This window comes from Manis javanica, chromosome 4 (assembly GCF_040802235.1).
Source record: "Manis javanica isolate MJ-LG chromosome 4, MJ_LKY, whole genome shotgun sequence".
In the NCBI taxonomy this organism is placed as follows: Eukaryota; Metazoa; Chordata; class Mammalia; order Pholidota; family Manidae; genus Manis; species Manis javanica.
In genome coordinates this window covers 158,795,744-158,815,364 of record NC_133159.1, presented here as the reverse complement: position 1 = coordinate 158,815,364, position 19,621 = coordinate 158,795,744, and the positions used below count along the sequence as shown (strand labels likewise).

The window sequence follows — 19,621 nt, the reverse complement described above, 5'->3', positions numbered from 1 at the left end:
CAGGGGTGGGGGTGCCATCAGCCTAGGGCCTGGCTCCCCTGGGCCTGAGCCTTGCTTTCTAACTCTGTGGGACCCCAGAGCCGAGCCCCAGTGAGCAGTGAACCAGCAGTTGGGACACAAGAAAGGGCTGGGCTCTACCATGGGTTTTCTCACTCTGGCATCTCACTGTCTGAGCGCAATCACACCTTTTACAATGTATTTGGTATCTACTAAGGGTCAGGCACAAGACCAGGACCGAGGTCACACTGGCTCTGCCCTCCCCCATCCCTGAGCAGGAATGCAGGAAGGTCCCATGGTCGTGATGCCCGATAGTGTTGAAAAAGTCCTATTCTGTTTGTGGGAGAAAAATCTCCAGGTGACACAAGAGGCGTCTCTCAGGTTCCACCTTCTAAACTCAGCCAAAATCTCACGGTATGCAAGCCTCAACTCTAGGAACTGTCCAGGAAGAGCAAATGGATCCAGCCGTGGCCCTGGAGGTGGGCAAGGTTCTAACATGCCCTGACTTTTGCAGCCCTTGACACTGACTTGTCGCTGGGGGTCAGCTCAGCCTCTGTGGTCCTCCAGGCCAGATGCTAGGACTGCTGGGGGGACCAAGAGCCAAGGGGCCCAGGGCTGGAGAAGCCCCTCAGGGACCCCCGGAACTGCGCCAGGGCTCCTCCCCACTGCCAGGACCTCTGCTCAGGCCTGTTTCCACCTCTGGCCTGCCCCCTCCGACTGTTTCTCATGTGATCTCAGAGGGACCTTTCCAAATTGCAAACCTGATCATGTTACTCTCTGGCTTTAAATCCTTCGGAGGCCATCCTCTTTAGAACTAAATTTCAAATTTTCAAGCAGCAGAAACCAACTCGATAGGCTCTGAAGGCTGCGGGGTGAAAGGTCACACCCCTCTTGAGTGACCTGGTCTCTCTTATCACCAACTCTTGCCTCTCTCTCTTCCAACTCTGCCTCTATCTTTTGGGCTGAGTTGCAGCCATCTATGCTTAGAATTCATCTCTCTGCGTCTGCTCTCAACCTTCTACTGCCTCTCAACACAGCTGCCAGAGCAATATTTACAAAAGTAAGCCAAACCCTGCCACTATGCATGGCTCAGCAGTCACAAAGGCCTCCCTGTGGCTACAATTCCCTCCATGATCTGACCTCATCTCCTACCCTCTTCCTCTCTCTACTCCCTATGTTCTCCTGCTGGCCCTTGACCTTCCCTAGAACAGGACCTTTGCACTTGGCATTCTCCCTGCACCTCTCACTCTTTCTTCTTACTGAGGACTTTGTTGCTCTTTCTCCCCTCACCCTGCTGTCTTTTTCTTCACAGTATCTGCCACTATCTGACCTTCCATTATATACTGACTTAGTTATTGCCTTCTTATTTGTCTCCGTGACTAGAACATAAGCTCCACGAGGGCAGGGAAGGTGGTCTTTTATTCAGAGCCAAATTCTTTGTGTCCTGGAGAGTTTTAGTGAGTGTTTGAAGGACTGGCTACTCCATCTGGAATCTTACACTTCAGAGGACCTCTTGGTCCCACCCATACCCCAGATACTCTGACACTCCCTCGTTTCTGTGTCCAGAGCATGAAGCTCCACCAGGTCACTTATCTCAGGCTATTTTATTTCTGTAATTACTATCTCTCCTGCTTCTATACATGCTGCTTTCAATTTCCAGGCACCCAGCACAGAGGAACTAAGCTTGGCCAGGGGCTCAGTATGGGTGGCTCAGCTGCACCTGTCAGTGGGAGGACAGCAGCCTTGCACAAAGGGCACAACCACTCTAAGAACTGCAAAGCCTGATCCTGCCCACTTCCTACTTTGCTCATTCATTTACTCACCAGAGTTGACCAGTGCCTGCTCTGTGCCCAGCTCAGAGTAGAACGAAAAGGACACTGCCCTGTCCACACAGAGCTTCAAGTCCAGCAGGGACACAGAGAAGTACTCTGAAGGAGACCAGGGGGTGGAGTGATAGAAATGTCAGGGGAGACCCAACTGACATGGGGTGGTTTGGGAGGGCCCCTTGGAGGCAGGGCAAGTAGAGATCTAAAGGATGTGGGGGATCATCCTCAGGAATAGTGGGGGGCAGAGCCTTGGTCCGGGAGGCCCCAAGCAGAAAGGTGCTTCATGCGCTTCCAGGTAACTAGAGTAAGGAAATGTAAAGGGTGAACTGGGGGTGCGGGTGATTTGCCCAAAGTACACCTGGGGCAGGGCTCTGCCCTCTGCACATACTTCCTCTCTGCCCAGAGGCTGAGATCCCTCTTACCTTCAGATGATAATAGGAGCTGGGGTCAAAAGTGAGGAGAAGCTGGGCTTCTTGGGTAGGGTTTCTAAGGAGCATTCCTAGCTTTGTTCAGGAGGCTTCCTTAAGTCCATCCACCTCTGGCCTCCCACCTCCAGGGTCTCTGCCCAGCCCAAGAGCTACTCACCCCGCCCCCGCCTGGGGCGCTGCGCTGTATGGAGACTGGCACTGCAGGCTCCTTGTAGCCTCCATAGGATGGGGCTGCCTGCTGCTGGGGCTGCTGGTAACCTGGACAACGGGAAGCAGCGGGGCTCAGAAACTGCCTTGCCAAACCCAGTTCTTCCCAGAGCCCCTTCCCTTCCTCCACAAAGCCTGCATCATGTATTTCCACCCCTCACAACCGTGCTCTCACCACTGCTCAAAGGCTTGTGGCTGTGTGTGCACATTTGCTGCTGCTGCATATCCTACTGCAGGGGCCGCTCTCCCTGGCCACAACTGAGGCCCTGTGCAGGCGCCAAGCCCGGGGCTCATGCCCCCCGCGGCAATAGGACCCCAGAGTTTGTGTGTGTGGACGTGTATACTAGGCTTCTCTCTGACCTCCTCCCCACCCTACAGCTGGCCTGGCCCCTGGTCCTCTGCCCCACCAGCCTCATGCTCACCCGGGACGCTGGTCGGGATGTGGTGAGGCAGCTGCTGCTGCTCCTGGGGCCGCCTGTAGCTGCTGCTCTCCTGGGAGTCTCGGCGCTCAGGCTCCAGGCCCTCACCCCCACTGGGGCCCATGCGGCTCTTCTCAAACTCCTCGTGGTACTTTATCTGCAGGACAGAAAGCACTGGATGAAGGGCCACAGCAGACCAGCCAGAGCTCCCTTCCTGTTGCCACTCAAGACCTCGGGAGGGGAGAGACTCCCTGAGGGCTCCAGGCAGAGAGCCAGGTCCCCTCTGTGCGCCCTTGGCCAAGCTACTCAGCCTCGCCAGGCCTGTTTCCACCTTTCCAAAATGGAACACCAGCGCCTCCCTCGGGTGTCGCTGGAGGATGCAATGAGACGTTGATGTAAAGGGCCCATGTAAGCTAAAGCTTCAGACACACGGTAAGGGGTTGTTTGATGTGCCTCTGGCGGGCACTGGGGCTGCCCTGCTTCCACCCGGGGCCACAGCAACACCAGCAGCTCCTATTTACTGGGTCCCAGCAGGTGCCACTGTGCTAGGTGTTCTGCATCACGAGTCTGTCTCAGCTCGTCAGCACCTACAAGGGGGTGTATTACAGCCCCCACGTAACAGACAGGAAGGAAACTAAGGCACTGAGGCAAAGTGAGTTGCCCAAGATCCTGCAGATTCCAGAGCCTGTGCTCTTGATGATGAGGCAATTCTGCCTCTTGTGGGCATGACCTCTCAGAGCTCTGCTGAGGACCCCAAGCTGCAGGTCAAACTGACAGGCCCTCTCCGAGAGTGGGCAGTTATCCTGCAGATGGGTTCCTCCTCTGTGCGGTTCCAAAAATGGGCAAAGAGAGGCCTGGGGACGTCACATGCCCCAGGTACTCAGCCCGGGCTAACTGAGCAAGACCCACCAGAGCTGCATTTCTTAAAACCTGGTCTTCGGACTATCTGCTTTCAACCCTCTTGAGCTGCCTGTTAGAATGCAGATTCCAGAGCTTTCCACAGAATCTAAAAAATCAGGGCTGAGGGTCTGGAATATGGATTTTTAAAAGCTCCGCAGGTGAGACTGAAGCAGACTCAAGTTTAAGAACCAGTAGCCTAGAGCAGAGGCTGGCGAACTATGGTCCATGGGCCCACAGCCTGCTGGCTTGTAGCCCGTGGGCAAAGAATGGTTCCTACTTTTTTTAAGTAAAAAAATCAAGAGGAATAATATTTTGTGATATATAAAATTCCTAAAAAATTCAAATTTCAGTGTCAGAAATAAAGTTTTATTGGAATATAGCCAGGTCATGTGTTTACCTATTTCCTGTGGCTGCTTTCATGAGGACATCAGGCCCTTTTCAGAGAAAGTAGGCTGACTCGTGCTTGCGCAAATAGCACGCTCCTGCTGGTAAATATTTTAGCACAGTCCTCTCCAAATTATATCTTTTTATAAATTACTTAAATATAATCACTTTATAAGTAAGGAATATATACCATAAAATTTACACTAAAAATATTCATTAAAGCAAGTATGAGATGAAAAAGAACCAGACCCAGGAGTGCCGAGGTTTTCTCCCTGTACCCTTGGTGCCAAGGCCCCACCCTGAAGGCTGCTGGTGGGCAGGCGAGCAACCAGGGGGCAGGGCTTAGGCCTGCGGTTTGAGTGTTCCTGGGTGTTGTGGGAGTGCTGCGCTGGGCTGGGCTGGGAGTGGGGAGAAAATGGGGCAGAGAAGGACAGAATGGGAAACTGGGGGAGAGGACACTGCTTCTTTCCCAGACAGGCCCAGGCCCGGAATTCTCTCCAAGCCTTGGACCACCGGATTGGAAGCTGGTTGTCACTTCCTGTTCACCAGGATCCTGCCCAGCGATTCTCCCAGTGGGAGCTGGGGGATGGAGAAATTAGGGGGCAAAACCTGTCCTTCTGAAGGAAAGGCACCAGTGGCCCCGTGTCCCATAAGTCCCCCTAGCCCCGGTTTGATGGGAGCTGCCCCAGCCCGGCCACTCCCCTTTGGCCATGAACTCCCACTCTGCTGCCTTCTCTCCCCATCCTTGGGACTCGCTTTGAATGGAGGGCAGGAGTTAACACTTGGTCAGGCAGAACTTATACAGGAGGAGCTGGGTAGGCGGTTTGCAGGCATGGCCACTGGGCATACCTGCCTCGAGTCTACTGGCTAAATGACACTGTAGCCAGGCTGGGAGGGCAGGCAGGGCATCAGCAAAACCCAGGATGGGTCCAGTCTGGAGGCAGAGAGCACCTTATTTAGGGGTTTGGAATTAGGACCAGCCCCTCTTCTCCCTGCACCTCCCCTGCATGACTCAGTTGGGACCTTCACCCAGATGGTGAAACAGGCTAAGCCTATTCCTGGGGGGAGACAGCCGCCCTCGCCAGACTGAAAACCCATTGGCTCCCCCAACTCCCACGTGGAAGGCACCTAGGGGTGAAGTTCTCAGACACGGGGCCAGTGCCCACCTCTCAGATTCCTAAGACAGGGCAAAAGGTGAGTCTTTTCAGCCCCACTCCCCCAATGACCCCCACTCACTGGCAGTTGGGGGAACAAGGGGACAACCCTCCTGAGGCCTCTGGGCTCACAGGGCAATTTCCCTTTCGACTTTTGTCCTGGGGGTGGGGGAGTCAGCTTCCTGAATTTACTTTCTGACCCCTCTGGCAGCCAGTGACAGGGGAGGGGAAGTGCCTATGTGGAGGTGGATAGAGGCCTCGCTGGGTGTCCCTGATGCTGACAGACCCCCCTCTGGGTGTGAAGGGGTGGCAGAGAGCCCTGGGAAGAGTCTGTCTGGGCCCCAGCTCCTTGTCTGTACCAGGGGACCAAGGCCTGGCGCTGTCAGTGTCCCACAGACTCAGCCCTTCATCATGGCTGTGGGGCACCCCCATGCCTCATCTCTGGAAGATCATGAGCCCTTTGCTTACTCATGTGACCGTGGAAGAGTCCCTCCCCTGGGCCTTGAGGCCTGGGTACCTTCTGCTCCCAGGTAGTCCTGAAGCGGCCAACCAGCTCTAGGAACCCAAACAAACTCAAGCTGAAAACAAGTGGGCGTGTGTGGGTCTCCACAAGTGGCTGAGACATTTATTTCGTTCCCTAAAAATCTACTACCCATAGAAGGCAGTACAGCACAGAGAAGACAAGTAATGACTCTACAGCATCTTACTACGCTGATGGACAGTGACTGCAGTGGCGGTGGTGGGTGGGTGGGACGGGCACTTGATAATATGGGTGAATGTTGAAACCACAATGTTGCTCATGTAAAACCTTCATAAGATTGCATATCAATGATACCTTAATTTTTAAAAAATCTACTACCCAAAGATAAATATTTGTCAAAATATGACCAGCTGACCCAAGTGTATTCACAGTTCTCACTAACACAGAAGAACCCTCCCCACAACAGCTGCATATCATATAATTATTTGTAACAATTATAACAACCATAATTGTTCATATTAATAACCTTCACACTTGCTCAGCTCTTCACACTGAGTTCCTATAGGCTCTGCATATTACCTACCTTGCTCCTGATGATAATCACCCTAAAAAGGAAGTTGGACAAGTATACTTTAATTCCCATTTGACAGAGAAGGAAATGAGGCTCAGAAGTTAAATGGCAGAGCTTTCATTGCTCAGTAAGGGCTGAGGCCGGTGACACAAAGTCAAAGTGACAGCTAGGGCAGGCATGGAGCAGGGTGACCACGCTCCTCGTCCCAGTTCATGTCTTATGTTCTGGAATATGACCCTTTCACTCTCAACAGGGATAATGATCATAAGGTCACCCTGACTTTGAGAGAAGAGGATGCCAGGCATGTGAACTCAGAGAGGCAGCACAGAAGGATAGGTGGGCTGAGCATAGCCAGGCTGCAGCCCCTTCCGCCTGGGCCCACCTGGATGACATGTCAACACTGCCAACTTCCTAACCCTCCCCTCCCCAGAAACTGTCCTTACTTTGCTGACCTAATGGTCTCAGAAGCAAACAGGCCCACGAAAGGGGGTTAGCACATCCAAACGGGAAAGAAACATTCCCAGACTCCAAGGGCCTCCCTGCTCCAAGCTCAGCAACGTTCTGATCTTCTACGAGCCCTGAATGGGCTGATCACCATAAGCCCAGAAATGTCAGCAGGGCCCCAGCTTAAAAAGGACACCACATTCTAACTGCGTCTGAGAGATCCAGGTGCACGTGGGATAAGGCGCCCAGGCCCCTGGTAGCCCAGACTCCAGGATGACTAGTGGAAGGTCCACTGCAAAGCTATAGAAAATGCATTTTGTAGGCTAGCTGATATTCTGTTTTCTGAACTCCCTGCTCCAATGATTGTGGTGGAAAACAAAGGTCTGACTCTACACGTTGCTCCCACATGATTCTACGTCATGGCTAATGAGGGAACATCGGGCTTGGAATGGAATAATCAACTCACTGGCTGGGTCTACTTTTTCTAACAAGGTCTCCCATTTGTTGAGGGCCTATTTTGTATCTTTACATGAGTTACTCATTTCCTTTTCTCTGCCAGCACAGGAACAATGTATCACTATCATCCCCACTTTATAGGTTTATAAAGTTTTTAATAAACTTTATAGGTTTTTAAAGCAAGGCTCAGGAGGTGGGTAACTGGCAGGTTAGTCAGAATCCAGTTCTAAAATTAGATCCTTAGTTCACAACCACCATGCAATGCTGCTTCCTATTAGAGACTAACAATATTTTTGTTCCTAAAACATGTAAATCTGTGTTCCAGTTCATTAATAATCAGAAATGCAAGTTAAAACCACAGTGAGATACCATCAGACACAATCAAAATGGCTAAAGTGAACAAGTTTGAGGACGTGGAGCAATTGAAATGCTCATCACTGTTGGTGGGAGAGTGAATCAGTACAGCCACTGGGAAAATGGTTCACCATTATCTGGTAAGGTTGAAGGAGCATATACTCTTAAGACCCAACAATTCCACTCCACACTAGGAAATTTGTATAAGGATGTCCAAAGCATGTGGGAGCGATCCAAACATCTATCAACACCAAGATCAACAAAATGTGTTTGGATAAAATGAAGGTTCCTGTGGCCAGGATTCTCACCTGGCCCTGGCTGGCTAGCTCACTGCACAGGTGTGGGCAATGTGTCGTTATTGGCTCTATATAAAGGGCCCTGCCCAGTGCTCTAAACAACACGGTGGCATGGCTGCAAGGCTGCAAGAGAGCAGAGCAGAGGACAGAGACTGGGACGGCTGTATGGGCAGAGAGGTCCAGAGGATGGCTGTGCAGGCAGAGAAGCCCCGAGGCAGAGACTGGGTTGCTGCATACAGACTTGCTCTGAGTGAACAGAATTTTAGTGATTGACCTGTCACTGTGGAAATAAAGTTGGGTATAACCCTTTCATCCCAAGAACATTCTACTGTCATTTCTTTGGTCACACTGAATCCATAGTGAACTTGCCCAGGGCTGAAACCCATTGGGGCAAGACAATGTGGCATAAGCATTAAGTGGAATGCTATGCAGCAATGAAAAAGAAATGACCGCCAGCTATGTGCAAACGCTTAGACAAAGCTTTAAATCCAAAGTGGTCCTAAGGAAGCAAGACACAAAAGAATATATGCTATATGTAGATAATCAGTTAGAACAATTTAGAAATGCATAGTAACATATTAAAATTATAAAGTAAAGAACGCACACACTTTCAAAAATTGAACTAGAGGATTGTCTGACAAGTCTGCCTCCAGGTCATTTGACTCTGGGGCTGGAACTTTGTTTGCCTTCACTATTTACTACTGATTAGGCCCAGACTCTAAAGACTGAAGCTAATTAAGGAACATAAGCTGTTAACTATTTTTGACTGATAGAAATGCAAAGGATTTCTGCCTATAGTAAGGATGTCTCCAAAGTTTATAGTGTATGGTCCTCTAGAACATTAACTAGTTCTGCAGCAAATGGCAGAACATAAACCAGTTCTGTCTAATTGTATCCAGCACTTTCTTTCCCTGTCCAGGCATCGCCTCTGCCTGTCCTATCCTCCACTGGTTCCTCATAATTAAGTTAAATATACGCTAGGTGCTCACAATATGGCAGTTATGTTTTTAATACTTTGACAACTCCATCTTAACAGGGGTACAGTAATGTTCTGTTTTTTGACTTGCTGGTGAGTACACACTCAGGTGTTTACCGTATGCTACTGGGTGTTACATTTCACAGAAAAAGTTAAAAGACACACCCTTGTATACAGAAAGTCAAAATGCAAGTAGATATATGATAAATAAAAGTAGAGCTACTTAAAGACAGTGGCTCCCATAAAGAGGGCTCATAAATTAAATTTCCCAATCCATTAGAGGTCGTGACCAAAGGCCCGGATTCCAAAAGGACAAATTTCAACCCATAGCACGGGCCCTGGCCTCTCAATCCTTTAGATGGCTTTAATGACGACCACGGATGTGTAACTTACTAGCATCTTGCCTCAAAACTGTCCACGTATTCTCAGTCCTAGACAATGGTCCACCTTTTCAGGCCAACTTTACTCTACATCCTTCCTTTAGGCACAATGTAGAAAACAGATGGGTCTGCCTTTAAAGTAATAATAATTACACTGACAACACTGATCCGACTATGACAGACCATGTGCATGCAAAGCATTTAAACACCACCTGGGGAGATTAAGCACTCGTTTTTGTTTTTAAAATGCTCTTGCTTGCAAATCTTCTAGTCTGGGGCATATTCCTGTGGGGAGGGAAGTCTTCATCTCTTTGCAAGATGGCCTAACCTCTGGAAACAGCTGGCAGTCATTGATACTAAGCTGGGGAATGAGTAACAAGCTACAAAAAGGGATACCATATTGGATACAAAACAAAGGTGTGGCTCTAAACACCAACTTTCCCAAAACTCTTCTGGAGGTCGGGACAACTTAACAATGGCTATAAATGTGGATTAAACTTCCCTTGGGATTCTGGGATGTGGCCAGGCCTGGCACCCTCTGACTTAGGGCTTGGTGAAGCTTTTGCGGGCCTTTCGGTGATGATTCTCCAACTTCAGTGAGCGCCATAGTTACCCAGAGAATGTGTTTTTAAATGCTGGTTCCTGACCCTCACTCCCAGAGAAGCTGATTCAAGTGACCTGGGAGGAGGAAGCCCATAAGCCTGCATTTACAATAAACCTTCCCAAATGATTTTATACTGTTGTTTGGAGGCTCACATTGACAGATTCTAACTGCATTCACTGAAACCAAGAGTCTTCCAGCTCTGGCCACACTTTACAGGTTTTAGCTAAAGCTGCAAAAGCAGAACAAGGTCAGGTTCAAGTCACTTCCCTGTTTCAGCTGCAGAGGACAATCAGCTAATTGCAGCTTTGTGGTTAATGATAAGATGGTTATCTTGTTAGGTGTGGATGTCTTGGCCACAGTGAGTTCTGTTACCAGGGCTCCTCAGATATTAACACCTCCAATAACCAGTGGGTGGGGGAGGGAAGAAGAACAGGTGCCCTAGGTGGGGCATGGAGTATTCTGGAAGCTTTCCAGACAGGGAAGCAGGGAGGACTGGGCTTGCTTGCCTCCCCCCATCAAAAACCCACAGGATGGATGCAATACACGTGTCAGGCGGGGGAGTTGGGTTGCAGATGGGGAGTCAGTGTCAGTGATGAAAGACAAGAGTCTTCACAATGAAAAGCCACAGAAGCTGAAGAATATTTGTGAGTATTCCAGGTTTCCCCCTCAGTCTGTGAGGAGAGCTCTAAGACAGACCTTTACCCTTCAGGGCAGGGGGCAGGGAAGCTCTAGGGTGTGAGGCTAGACTTTTGCTTCTGAAGAAGCACCCGAAACAGGCTGTTGGTGGGGGCGGTGAACTAGAACCCTTGTAGACATGCCCTCCCAGCCCAAAGGAAGCGCTCCATTTCCTCAAGCCACAAATTTCAAGCTGCAGGTCAACCTGGTTGCAAAGACCACGTAGTCAAGTCTACAAACAGCATCTTAACAAAACAGAACAGAATATGTCAAATGTCCTCCAAGTAGTCAAGACTCTTCCATGAACATTTTGACTCTTGTTTTCTCTCTAAATAAATAAGCATGCCTGTTTGATGGGCCATGGCGCAAAATGTATTTCATATTGTAGGCTGCAGTCAGAGTTTGAAAGCCATGGTTTTGGGCATGGCTGGGTCTACTGGCTTGGGCCCTGGCTTCTGAGAGCCACCTGGGCCACTGCTGGAGCCCACCCTAAGCCAGCCTCTAGCAGCTGCTTACCAAAGAGGCTGGGTGGAGGAATGGGGAGGGAAAACGAAGTCTGGTGGACCACCTGAAATCCGGACCCCCCATGGCCTCTCTCCCCAGTCCCTCAGCCCAGAGTTACACTGGACAATTTGCCAACCTCTTTCTGTTCCAGACATGAAGACAACTGCTTGCCTAGTCCTTCATTTGTAGGACCTCCTAGCCCAGGCTGGCTGGGCACACCCTACAAAATTCTATGTCCCAGGATCCTGTGCACAGATGAGCCCACAGCCTATGTTCCAGCTTCCAGCTCACAGCAGCACCCTGCCCCCCCATGCCCAAAGTCCCTGAGGTGGCCTCCCCAAAAGCTTAGAGCCACCCTGGCTGCCGGTCTATGGCTCTGCCAAGCAGGAAACCAAAGCCGTTCCCTGGCTAAAGGTGCTATGGGGCCCACTGACCCACCACTGACTCTCCACACCCAGCCCTGCCTGCCACAGCCAAACTGCTGACCGTCCCGGGCCCAGGAGGGTCCAGGCCCAGAGGTGCAGGGCCAGCAGGCAGAGCCGGCTGGGGTTTTTACACAGGAAGGAAGAACAAGCGGAGGTGGGGGAGGAGGCCGAGAGAGGGCGGAAATGACTGCAATGTCAGCACCCAGAAGCAGACAAGGAGGCTGGCCCCTCCCCACCCCTGCCACCCATTTTTTGACCTTTGTGCTCAGACAAAACAGCCCGTCTGGACCCTGACACCCACCACAGCCAGGACAAAAAACCCTGCAGCGAGAGCACGGTGGGGGTGTGTGTGATTTAGCACATCAGACCCCCAGAAGTATAGTGCTTTCAAGGTAGAAATGCTATTTGGGCACAGGGGGGTTAAGGGATACTGAAAGTGCACAGAGTAAAAGCATCTGAGAACCCTAAGCCCTTCCCTTCCCTCTGCTCAAGCAGCCACAAGCCAGGCTTGCCCAGGAGAGCAGGGACAGCAGAGAACTGGCTTCATTCATGTCTGCTAGACCGGCAGGGAGGGGATGAGATGGGAGGGCAGCAGGTCAGAGTGGGCACCACGGGGGCAGGGAGCTTACGTTACTGATCTGATCCTGGGTCTTCTTGATTCTCTGGAGTTCAGGTGTGTCTGCCACCACACTGAAGCCTCTGCCCTTGTTCTTCTCAAACTCCTCCTTATAGCGCACCTGGGGGACCGAGGGAGAGGGACTGGGGTCAAGACGGCAGCAATGAGCCAGGAGAGAGATCCTGACCGGAAATCCCCCTGTAGAGACTTCCACCCCCACCCCCACCTCAAAGCGGAAGCCTCAGTCAAAAAGTGTTAGGCTAATAATAGTAACTCATTAATATGTATTCAGTGCACTCTGAGTGCCAAGGGCTTTCCATGACTATCATTTAAGTCTTACTATATACTATTATTGGCTCTATTATTATTTACAGATAAGGAAACTGAGCCACAGAGAGGCAAAGTCCCATGCTTAAGGTCACACACACAGCTTGGCAGCAAAGGTCCAGAGCCACCAGGATGCAAACTCCCATCTGCCTGACTCCTGACCCTTCACTGCCTGCCTATCCTGCCTGAAAGCTACAGGAAGATGGTTCTTTCCACAGCTCCCGAGTGCCCCAGCCCTCACCCTAACCAGGACGTGGCCCTCTCTGCCGAGAACCCAGTGGAGTTTTTAGGAGACCAGCTGAGTGAGGGCTATGCTAAGGGATAAAGTTGGCGCCCAGAAAGGAGGGCAGTGAGACAGCCACTCGGAAGCCTCCATCAATGAGCCTTTGACAGGCCCCAGCGGCTTCCTGGAGACTGCCAGGCCAGCTTCTGAGATCACTGCCACAGAAGGGGACAAAATTGGTGGGGGACAGACAGTTCCAACCTCTGCCTTCCTCTTCTGAGAATTCCATGCAAACTCAAGTACTAGAGTACCAGTCAGATATCAGAAAGGACTTCCCAAGCACTAAAGGAATTGAACTGTGAGGAATACTGTGTCCTCCCCTGGACATTCTGAAGAACAGAATCGAGGCTGGAAAAGCCCACAGGACACAGAACTATTCCTTGGCTTTCAAAGACTTCACTGTCAACCTCAGCAGCCAGCTGTTCCAAACCCCACCAGCTGCCTGGATTTCCTCCCGTGGGGCTGCACTGTCCTGGAAATAGGTCAGCCCAGGACATGAAGCCCAGGACCTTGGGAGTTTCCAGAATGACAAGCCCCAGCAGCTCCCAGGCACGGAGACATCTGGCCGCAGCTCTGAGCTGCACCCTGACCTGACCATCAACACACACATATGCAGCCATGGCTGCACCTGTCAGTTCCTCCTCACATCCCCCAGGGATCGGGGTTCCTTGTTTGTCCCCCAGAGCCCCAGCTTACCCATCCACAGGGTTCTTCACCCTAAACGGTTCTGGAACCTCTTTTGTTCTCATCAGGCTACACACAAAGGCCTAGATATGCTAGTGCCCATTAGACTGGAAGTTAACACAGTGCATAAAAGTTCCTCCCACACGAAGGGCCCAGAACTGCCCCAGCATCAGCTCTTCCAGGGAGCCCGGGACAGCGTGGTGACTTTCGTGTTAGGTTGAGGGACATCCTTTGAGTAGAGAGCATCAGAGAAAATAAGTAAGTCACTTAGAATTAGAAATAATGTAGCTCCAGATGCAGAAGCCCCAAATCCAAGGTCTCTGGCACCAATTTCCTCATTTTAAAAGGGTTGTCACAAGAATCAGTTAAAATATGGGGAGAGGGCTTCCTACCACCACCCATGGGCAAAGTGCCAGAGGGAGCTGGTACTAACACAGGCTGTTTCTCACTTCCTAAGGGATCTTGGGGTGATGACTTAACCCCTCAAGCCTCAGTTTCCACATCTGTAAAATGATGATCATAATCCCACCCATTCCAATCAATGCTGCAGATCATAGACAATGGCCCTAAAGAGGCAAATGAACTGAACCCTGGAGTGTGAGGCAGAGCTCAGCACTACCAGTGAAGGTTGGTGAGAAAGTGCTCTGTCAACACTGAAGCACTGAACAATCACCAGTCCCCCACTCCTTCCCCTACTTCCTGGCCTTGTCAGGGTCAGGCCCCTAATCCAGGGGAATAATTGCCATGGCCACACTGCAAATGACATCAGCTGGTTCCCAGGCTCAGGAACTGCTTCTCCCTGCCAGGGAAGGATAATCTCCCTCCTGGCACCAAAGGCCAGAGAAGGAGGACCTGGGGTGGAGTGGGGGCTGAGAAGGGACAGAAGGAAGCCTGGGCTCAGCACTACTTTGCTGTGTGTCCTTAGGCCATCAGTCCCCCTCTCTGGGCCCCTGGAACAGCTCTGGAGTTTGGCCACATTTAAGCACCTGCAGGCCATAACTATGGAGAAGCAAAGGTAGGGAAGATTCTCTGAGGTCTTTTGGTGCTGGAGTAGCAGGGGTAGAGGGTGGGGAGCCAGGAGTGTGGGGAGGATCCTGCCTGGCGCTCCTCGCTCAGGGCTCCCAGGTCACCCAGGCAGGAGGGGCTGCCCTCATCTGGGAGGGCTCACCAGGACATGACAGGGTCTCTGAGGAGGGACAGGACCTGCCCCAGGTCACTCAACCCAACTGCTGGTAGGGTCGGGGTGCAGCTCAGAGCTGTGGTCAGATGATGCCATGCCTGGGAGCTGCCTGGGCCTCCCATCTTGGAAACTCCCAAGGTACGGTCAGGACTGATGCCTGAGGCTCGGCCTCCAGCCCAAACAACCACGGACCTTGAAACTCTACTTTTTACATGCAGATTTATGTCTACTTCTTCCTGGATCTATCTTGTTCACCACTTATCCCAGCAAGCAGTAGGTGCAAATAAGTGTGTGTTGGGTGAATCATGAATGAATTGACAAACCAGCACCTAACTTGGAAAATAACTGCCTTGGGGAACCAACAAAAGACGAAATCAGTTTTAAAATAAGGCACACACAGATGGGGAGACGAGCTAATGAAAAAGGTCAGTGCTCAAAGCAATTGTCAAAAGGTCACTGTGTCCATTCCCCAGCTTCATTATGCCCAAGTTCCATTTCCTCTCCTTCCCAAGAGAACAGCAGGAGCGAACATTTATCGAGTTATCAAGGGCTGATTCTACGCCAGGAACTGTTCTAAATGCCTAGTATGTACTAATATCCTCACATCAACCTTTGGAGAGAGATAATCCCCATTCCACAGATGAAGGCACTGAGGCCCAGAGGAGTTAAGCAACTTGCCCAAGGTCACATAGCTAGTGGTGGCAGACCCGGGATTTGACCTTCAGTCAGCTCAGGTTAGAATGACATAGATATGCTGCCTACTGTGCTGGACACAGGGTCTGAGATAAGAGTGGAAACCCTGTCGCAGAGTGTGGCCCGAGTCTTCCTGCACTCTTCTGTTCCCTGTGGCTTTTCCACCCTGTGCTGGGGCTGCAGCACATGGAGGTATGCTAATGAGGGAAAATATAAAAGAGATTCTCCTGGCACTTCTGCCTATGCTCAGGGGGCCATACAGAAACCCCCACCACAGCGCCACCCCAAAGACGTTGCCTTCACTCAGCCTGGGTCTGGGGCTGGGCCCTGGCCGCCAGTTCCCTGCCTCAGCCAGGCCTGGACAGGACCACCCAGGAGGTCATTTCTGGTCAGCTTTGTGGTTTCCTCCACCACAAGGGAGGCTCCAGGTGTCCCAGACACCCAAAGTACCACTTTGGGAACCAACCTAGAGACAGGAAATCAAATAAAGTTGAAACAGCACCAGCAGCTTCCAGAAACTGAGAAGGGCTGAGACACCCTGGCAGGCCCAGGAAGGGGCCCTGGAACGAACCCTGCCCATCACCCTGGCGGGGTGGGGCAGCCGGGCAGAGGAGACTCCCACTTCCCTTCTAGCCAGCCCCAGGCGGCTCTAGCCAGCCCTGTCCCCACAGCATCACAGGAACCAGCACCTGTCACCCCACCCCCACCCCCACCCCCACAACCCGCCAGGCCCACTCAGCCCTTCCAAGCCCCGGAGCATCAGGCCCAGCCCCTGACCTCTAGGCAACTGGGGTTTGCAGTCTCCATTTTACTAGGGTGGGAAAGAAGCTGAGAGGCAAGCAGCCATGCTCAGAGCACATAGCAGGGGAAGGTGGAAGAGAGAGAGAATCAGGTTTGCAAAGAGGCCAAGGCCTTGGCTTCCACCCTCTGCCTACCCCAGTCCCAACTCCCAGCCCCTGAGGAGCTGCAGGAGATTAGGGCTGTGTCCTCAGTGCAAAGCCCTAACTCCCATGGCTCCTGCCCCTCATAGCAGAACAGGGTGGGGGCAGCTCCGTCAGCTCCCCGAGCCCAGCTCTAAGCCTCTCAAAGTGGAACCAAAGCGCTTACCAGAATCACCACGGCTGTCAAAACGCAGGTAGCTGGGCCATGCCCGGAACTTCCAGCCAGAAGCCTCTCGGGTAGAGGCCCACGAATCTGCATTCTAATAAGCCCTGCCCCAAGCCCCCACTGGTGACCGCTACCTCCCACCAGATTGAGCGCGCAGGGCTGGTGCCACGGCAGGCTGCAGAACGGCTAAGAGCAAAGGGCTTGCAATCTGCTGCTGCCACTCTAAACGTGTCTCCTCAGCTGTAAAATGGGGATGACGAGGGTTCCTGTTTCATCGAGGAGTTATGAGGATTAAATGAGGCCAGGGCCTGGCCCTACATGAGGACCTAGTCAAGAGTGACTGCCATTCTCTTGATTTCCACAGCCCACATGAGAGCCCGGGGCCTGGGGAGCCCAGGAGGTGCACAACAGGCCAGGCCTCTGGGGAGGAGGGGGCACAGGTGGGGTGAGGAGCTCTGGGATTCTGGGGAGGGGTGCCTTCACCATCTCCTACAGACCCAGTTGCTCAGGCTTTGGGTTCCAGGGGCAAAAAGAGCTACAGCCAAGCTTGTGTGGGCTTGACAAAGGCTGAGGGAATCAGCAGGTTTTGAATTTCTCCTCCCTTGAGCAGGAGTGTGTGTGTGTATTTGTGTGTGTCCCATTCACCCCTGACTCTGTGTGAGTGTGTGTGCACAAACTCCTATACTTCCGGACCTGCACCTTTCCAAAGACCTACTGCCCCCACCTTGCACCCCTTCCCCAGGTCCCTCCCATGGAAGTCCCACAGCCCGGGGTTCTGACTGCTCCTCGCAAGCTATGAGGTGAGTATGGGTTGCCCGGAGATACTCTGGCCTGCCCACCCCCTAAAACCCCCTCCCCTCTGGCCTTAGCAGGCCCCCTACAGGGTTGGGGTCAGAGGCAGTAGTCAGGGCCTGGCTGGCCAGAATCTTCCCTCTGCAGACCAGGCCCAGGTCTCAGGGCTGTCACAAACCTTCATGCCAGCTGGGCCACCCAGCCTTGCCCAGCTGGCAGGGATCTTGTAGCTGCACGGGCTCCCCCACTACTGCAGCTTTCACACCACAGGAAAGATGGGGTCCAGGCTGACAGATGTGAGCTGCTGCCAAGAGAAAAACCAGCTTCCCCTAATTGCTCCCCACCACTATGGGACACACGGAAGGCCTGAGCCTCAGGCCACACCAGGGCTACACATGGTCAAGGTCACTGCACCCAAGAGAAAAAAACAGAGCCTGGATCCTGAAACCTCACTAACTGTGAGTGTCAACTGGCCAATTTGGGGGCTGCTCTCCGCCTCACCTTCCTCACCTGACAGCCCCCAGAGCAGGGTCAAGGACAAATGAGTTGAAGTAGCTAAAAGCACTCGCTAAGCCACAAGAGTTCTCACCAGCACGAGGGACTATTATGTTTATTATCAAGGTAGAGATAACTCTCTCAGGGAGCTGGATGGCAACCTGGAAAGAACACAGGTCCCAGAGTTTAGACAAACCAGCATTCAAAGCCACCGGCATCTTTTTACTCTTCCATAAAGTGGGAATCACCCTGCCAACTGCACACAGCCGCTGTGAGGCCTGAATGAGCTGGTATGTCCAGAGCATTAAGCACTCGATACATTAGCAGTTAATATTGTTATTACCTCTACTACTATCTGTATGACCTTAGCAAGTCCCTTAATGTCTCTGAGCCTGTTTCCTCATCTGTACCATGCGAAAAACAGCACTTCCTCATCGGGGGCCAGGAGGATTAAATGAGAGTGCGCATAGAGCCGAAGACAGCACAGGGCTGATTCTCCCTGAGGGCATGGAAAGATCCGGCAGCAGGCGCCCCACTCCAGAGGCATCAGGAGAGATGCCCCTGCACCCAGGTGGGTCTTCTGCAACATTTTCCTGGCCCTGGGCACCCTGACTGTTTGGCTAAGTTCTCCAAGGAGTCTTGCTGAAGCCCCACCCTACTCCAACCTGCCAGGCCAGGCTTGTTCCAGAAGCCTTTCTGACCCCCAGGCAGGGTCAGTTGTTCTGGTCTCAGGGCTCTGGACCTTTTGCTTATTCCTTATGCCCACTAAAGACCGAGTTTTCCCTGGAGTAGAAACCCTGTCTCCTCCCTACTGCAGGGCCATATACCATTCCCCATGCAGGTGCTCAGGAAAACCAGGCCCCCTAAGGAGACAAAGACAGGACAGGCCCCCAGGGCAAGGCCCCCTTGGCATCCTGCCCTCTGATGGAACATGGCTCTAGAGCATGGGCTGTGTAACCTCAGACTAGCATGAGTCTGGAGAAGAAGGTTCCCTCCTTTGAGGATGGGGTTGACTGCAGAAAAGGCAGAGAGCAGCTTCCTGGAGAAGGCAGCCTTTAGGGGTCCTGCAGGAGAATCCCAGAGAAGAATGAGACCTCTCCAACCCACTTGAGGTAGGACACGGGGCATGCCCTCCGCCACTCCTTCAATGAAATCAGGGGATATGAGGTAACTGGGGGCAGGGGCGGGGGCAGGGAAACAAGGCACAAGGCGAGCGCTAGGATTTCAGCACCTCCGCCTTGCTGGTGAGCACAGGGGAGGGGGCCCTTGCCAAATCCAGGGGTTACCACAGCCGCCCCTCCCCTCCGGGCCCACCCGCTCACCTGACTCTGGAGCTCACTCTGTTGCTTGAGGCGAAGGTTTTCCGGGGTGTCAGCCACCATGGTGAAGGACTGCTTGGGGTAGTGTCTGCAGAACAGAAAAAACAGAGTGGGGGTCATCCTGGAGAAGGGGTGAGAACCTCTGGGTGTCTCACAGACCCCTGACTCTCCCCTGGCAACTTCCTCTTATCTGTGGGTAGCCCCCACATCTGCCCCCGCAGCAGGACAACAGTGTCCACTGCCCATGGCCAAGGGGAGGCCAGCATTTCTCAGATTCAGCCTGGGCTGAGCTGGAAGACACAAGCCAAGCATCTGGCCAGCTATGGAGAACTGTCCTGAGCCAAAGGGAGGCCCTGGGGACTCTGAGGGTTTCAGATGATCCTTGTTTGGGGATAATCCATGCCTTAAATCTACTACACAGGGAAGATGAGGAGGCTAGGTCACCCAGGAGGGCCCAGCCAGATTAGGGATATGGTGGGCATGAGGTCAGGACAAAGCCTTCAGCTAAGACCAGAAATGGAGACCAACCAGGCAGGGAAGGGCAGGAGAGATAGACAGAAGAAAAGGAGAAAGAGACATGCATATCCAGGGGGACTTCCTGGAGGAAGTGGGGAGAGAAAGTAAATGCACACCTCCAGATGGTG

General features: G+C 52.3%; 1 protein-coding gene across 2 annotated transcripts in view; it reads right to left on the bottom strand.

Annotated features, from left to right (window-relative positions):
* The window catches only part of LASP1 (LIM and SH3 protein 1), a 38,544-nt gene that overhangs the window by 2,938 nt on the left and 15,985 nt on the right, over positions 1-19,621 (bottom strand). Inside the window, exons 3-7 of one of the 2 annotated variants that reach the window (XM_036990857.2) lie at positions 18,981-19,065; positions 12,111-12,218; positions 2,881-3,034; positions 2,409-2,509; positions 4-2,122 (exon numbers count right to left, since the gene is read on the bottom strand). In XM_036990857.2, the coding sequence (XP_036846752.1) occupies positions 2,105-2,122; positions 2,409-2,509; positions 2,881-3,034; positions 12,111-12,218; positions 18,981-19,065 (466 nt within the window). In that variant the 3' untranslated portion in view covers positions 4-2,104. Of the gene's footprint in view, positions 1-3; positions 2,123-2,408; positions 2,510-2,880; positions 3,035-12,110; positions 12,219-18,980; positions 19,066-19,621 lie in introns of those variants that run through there. The other variant, XM_017680947.3, reaches the window with a different exon arrangement.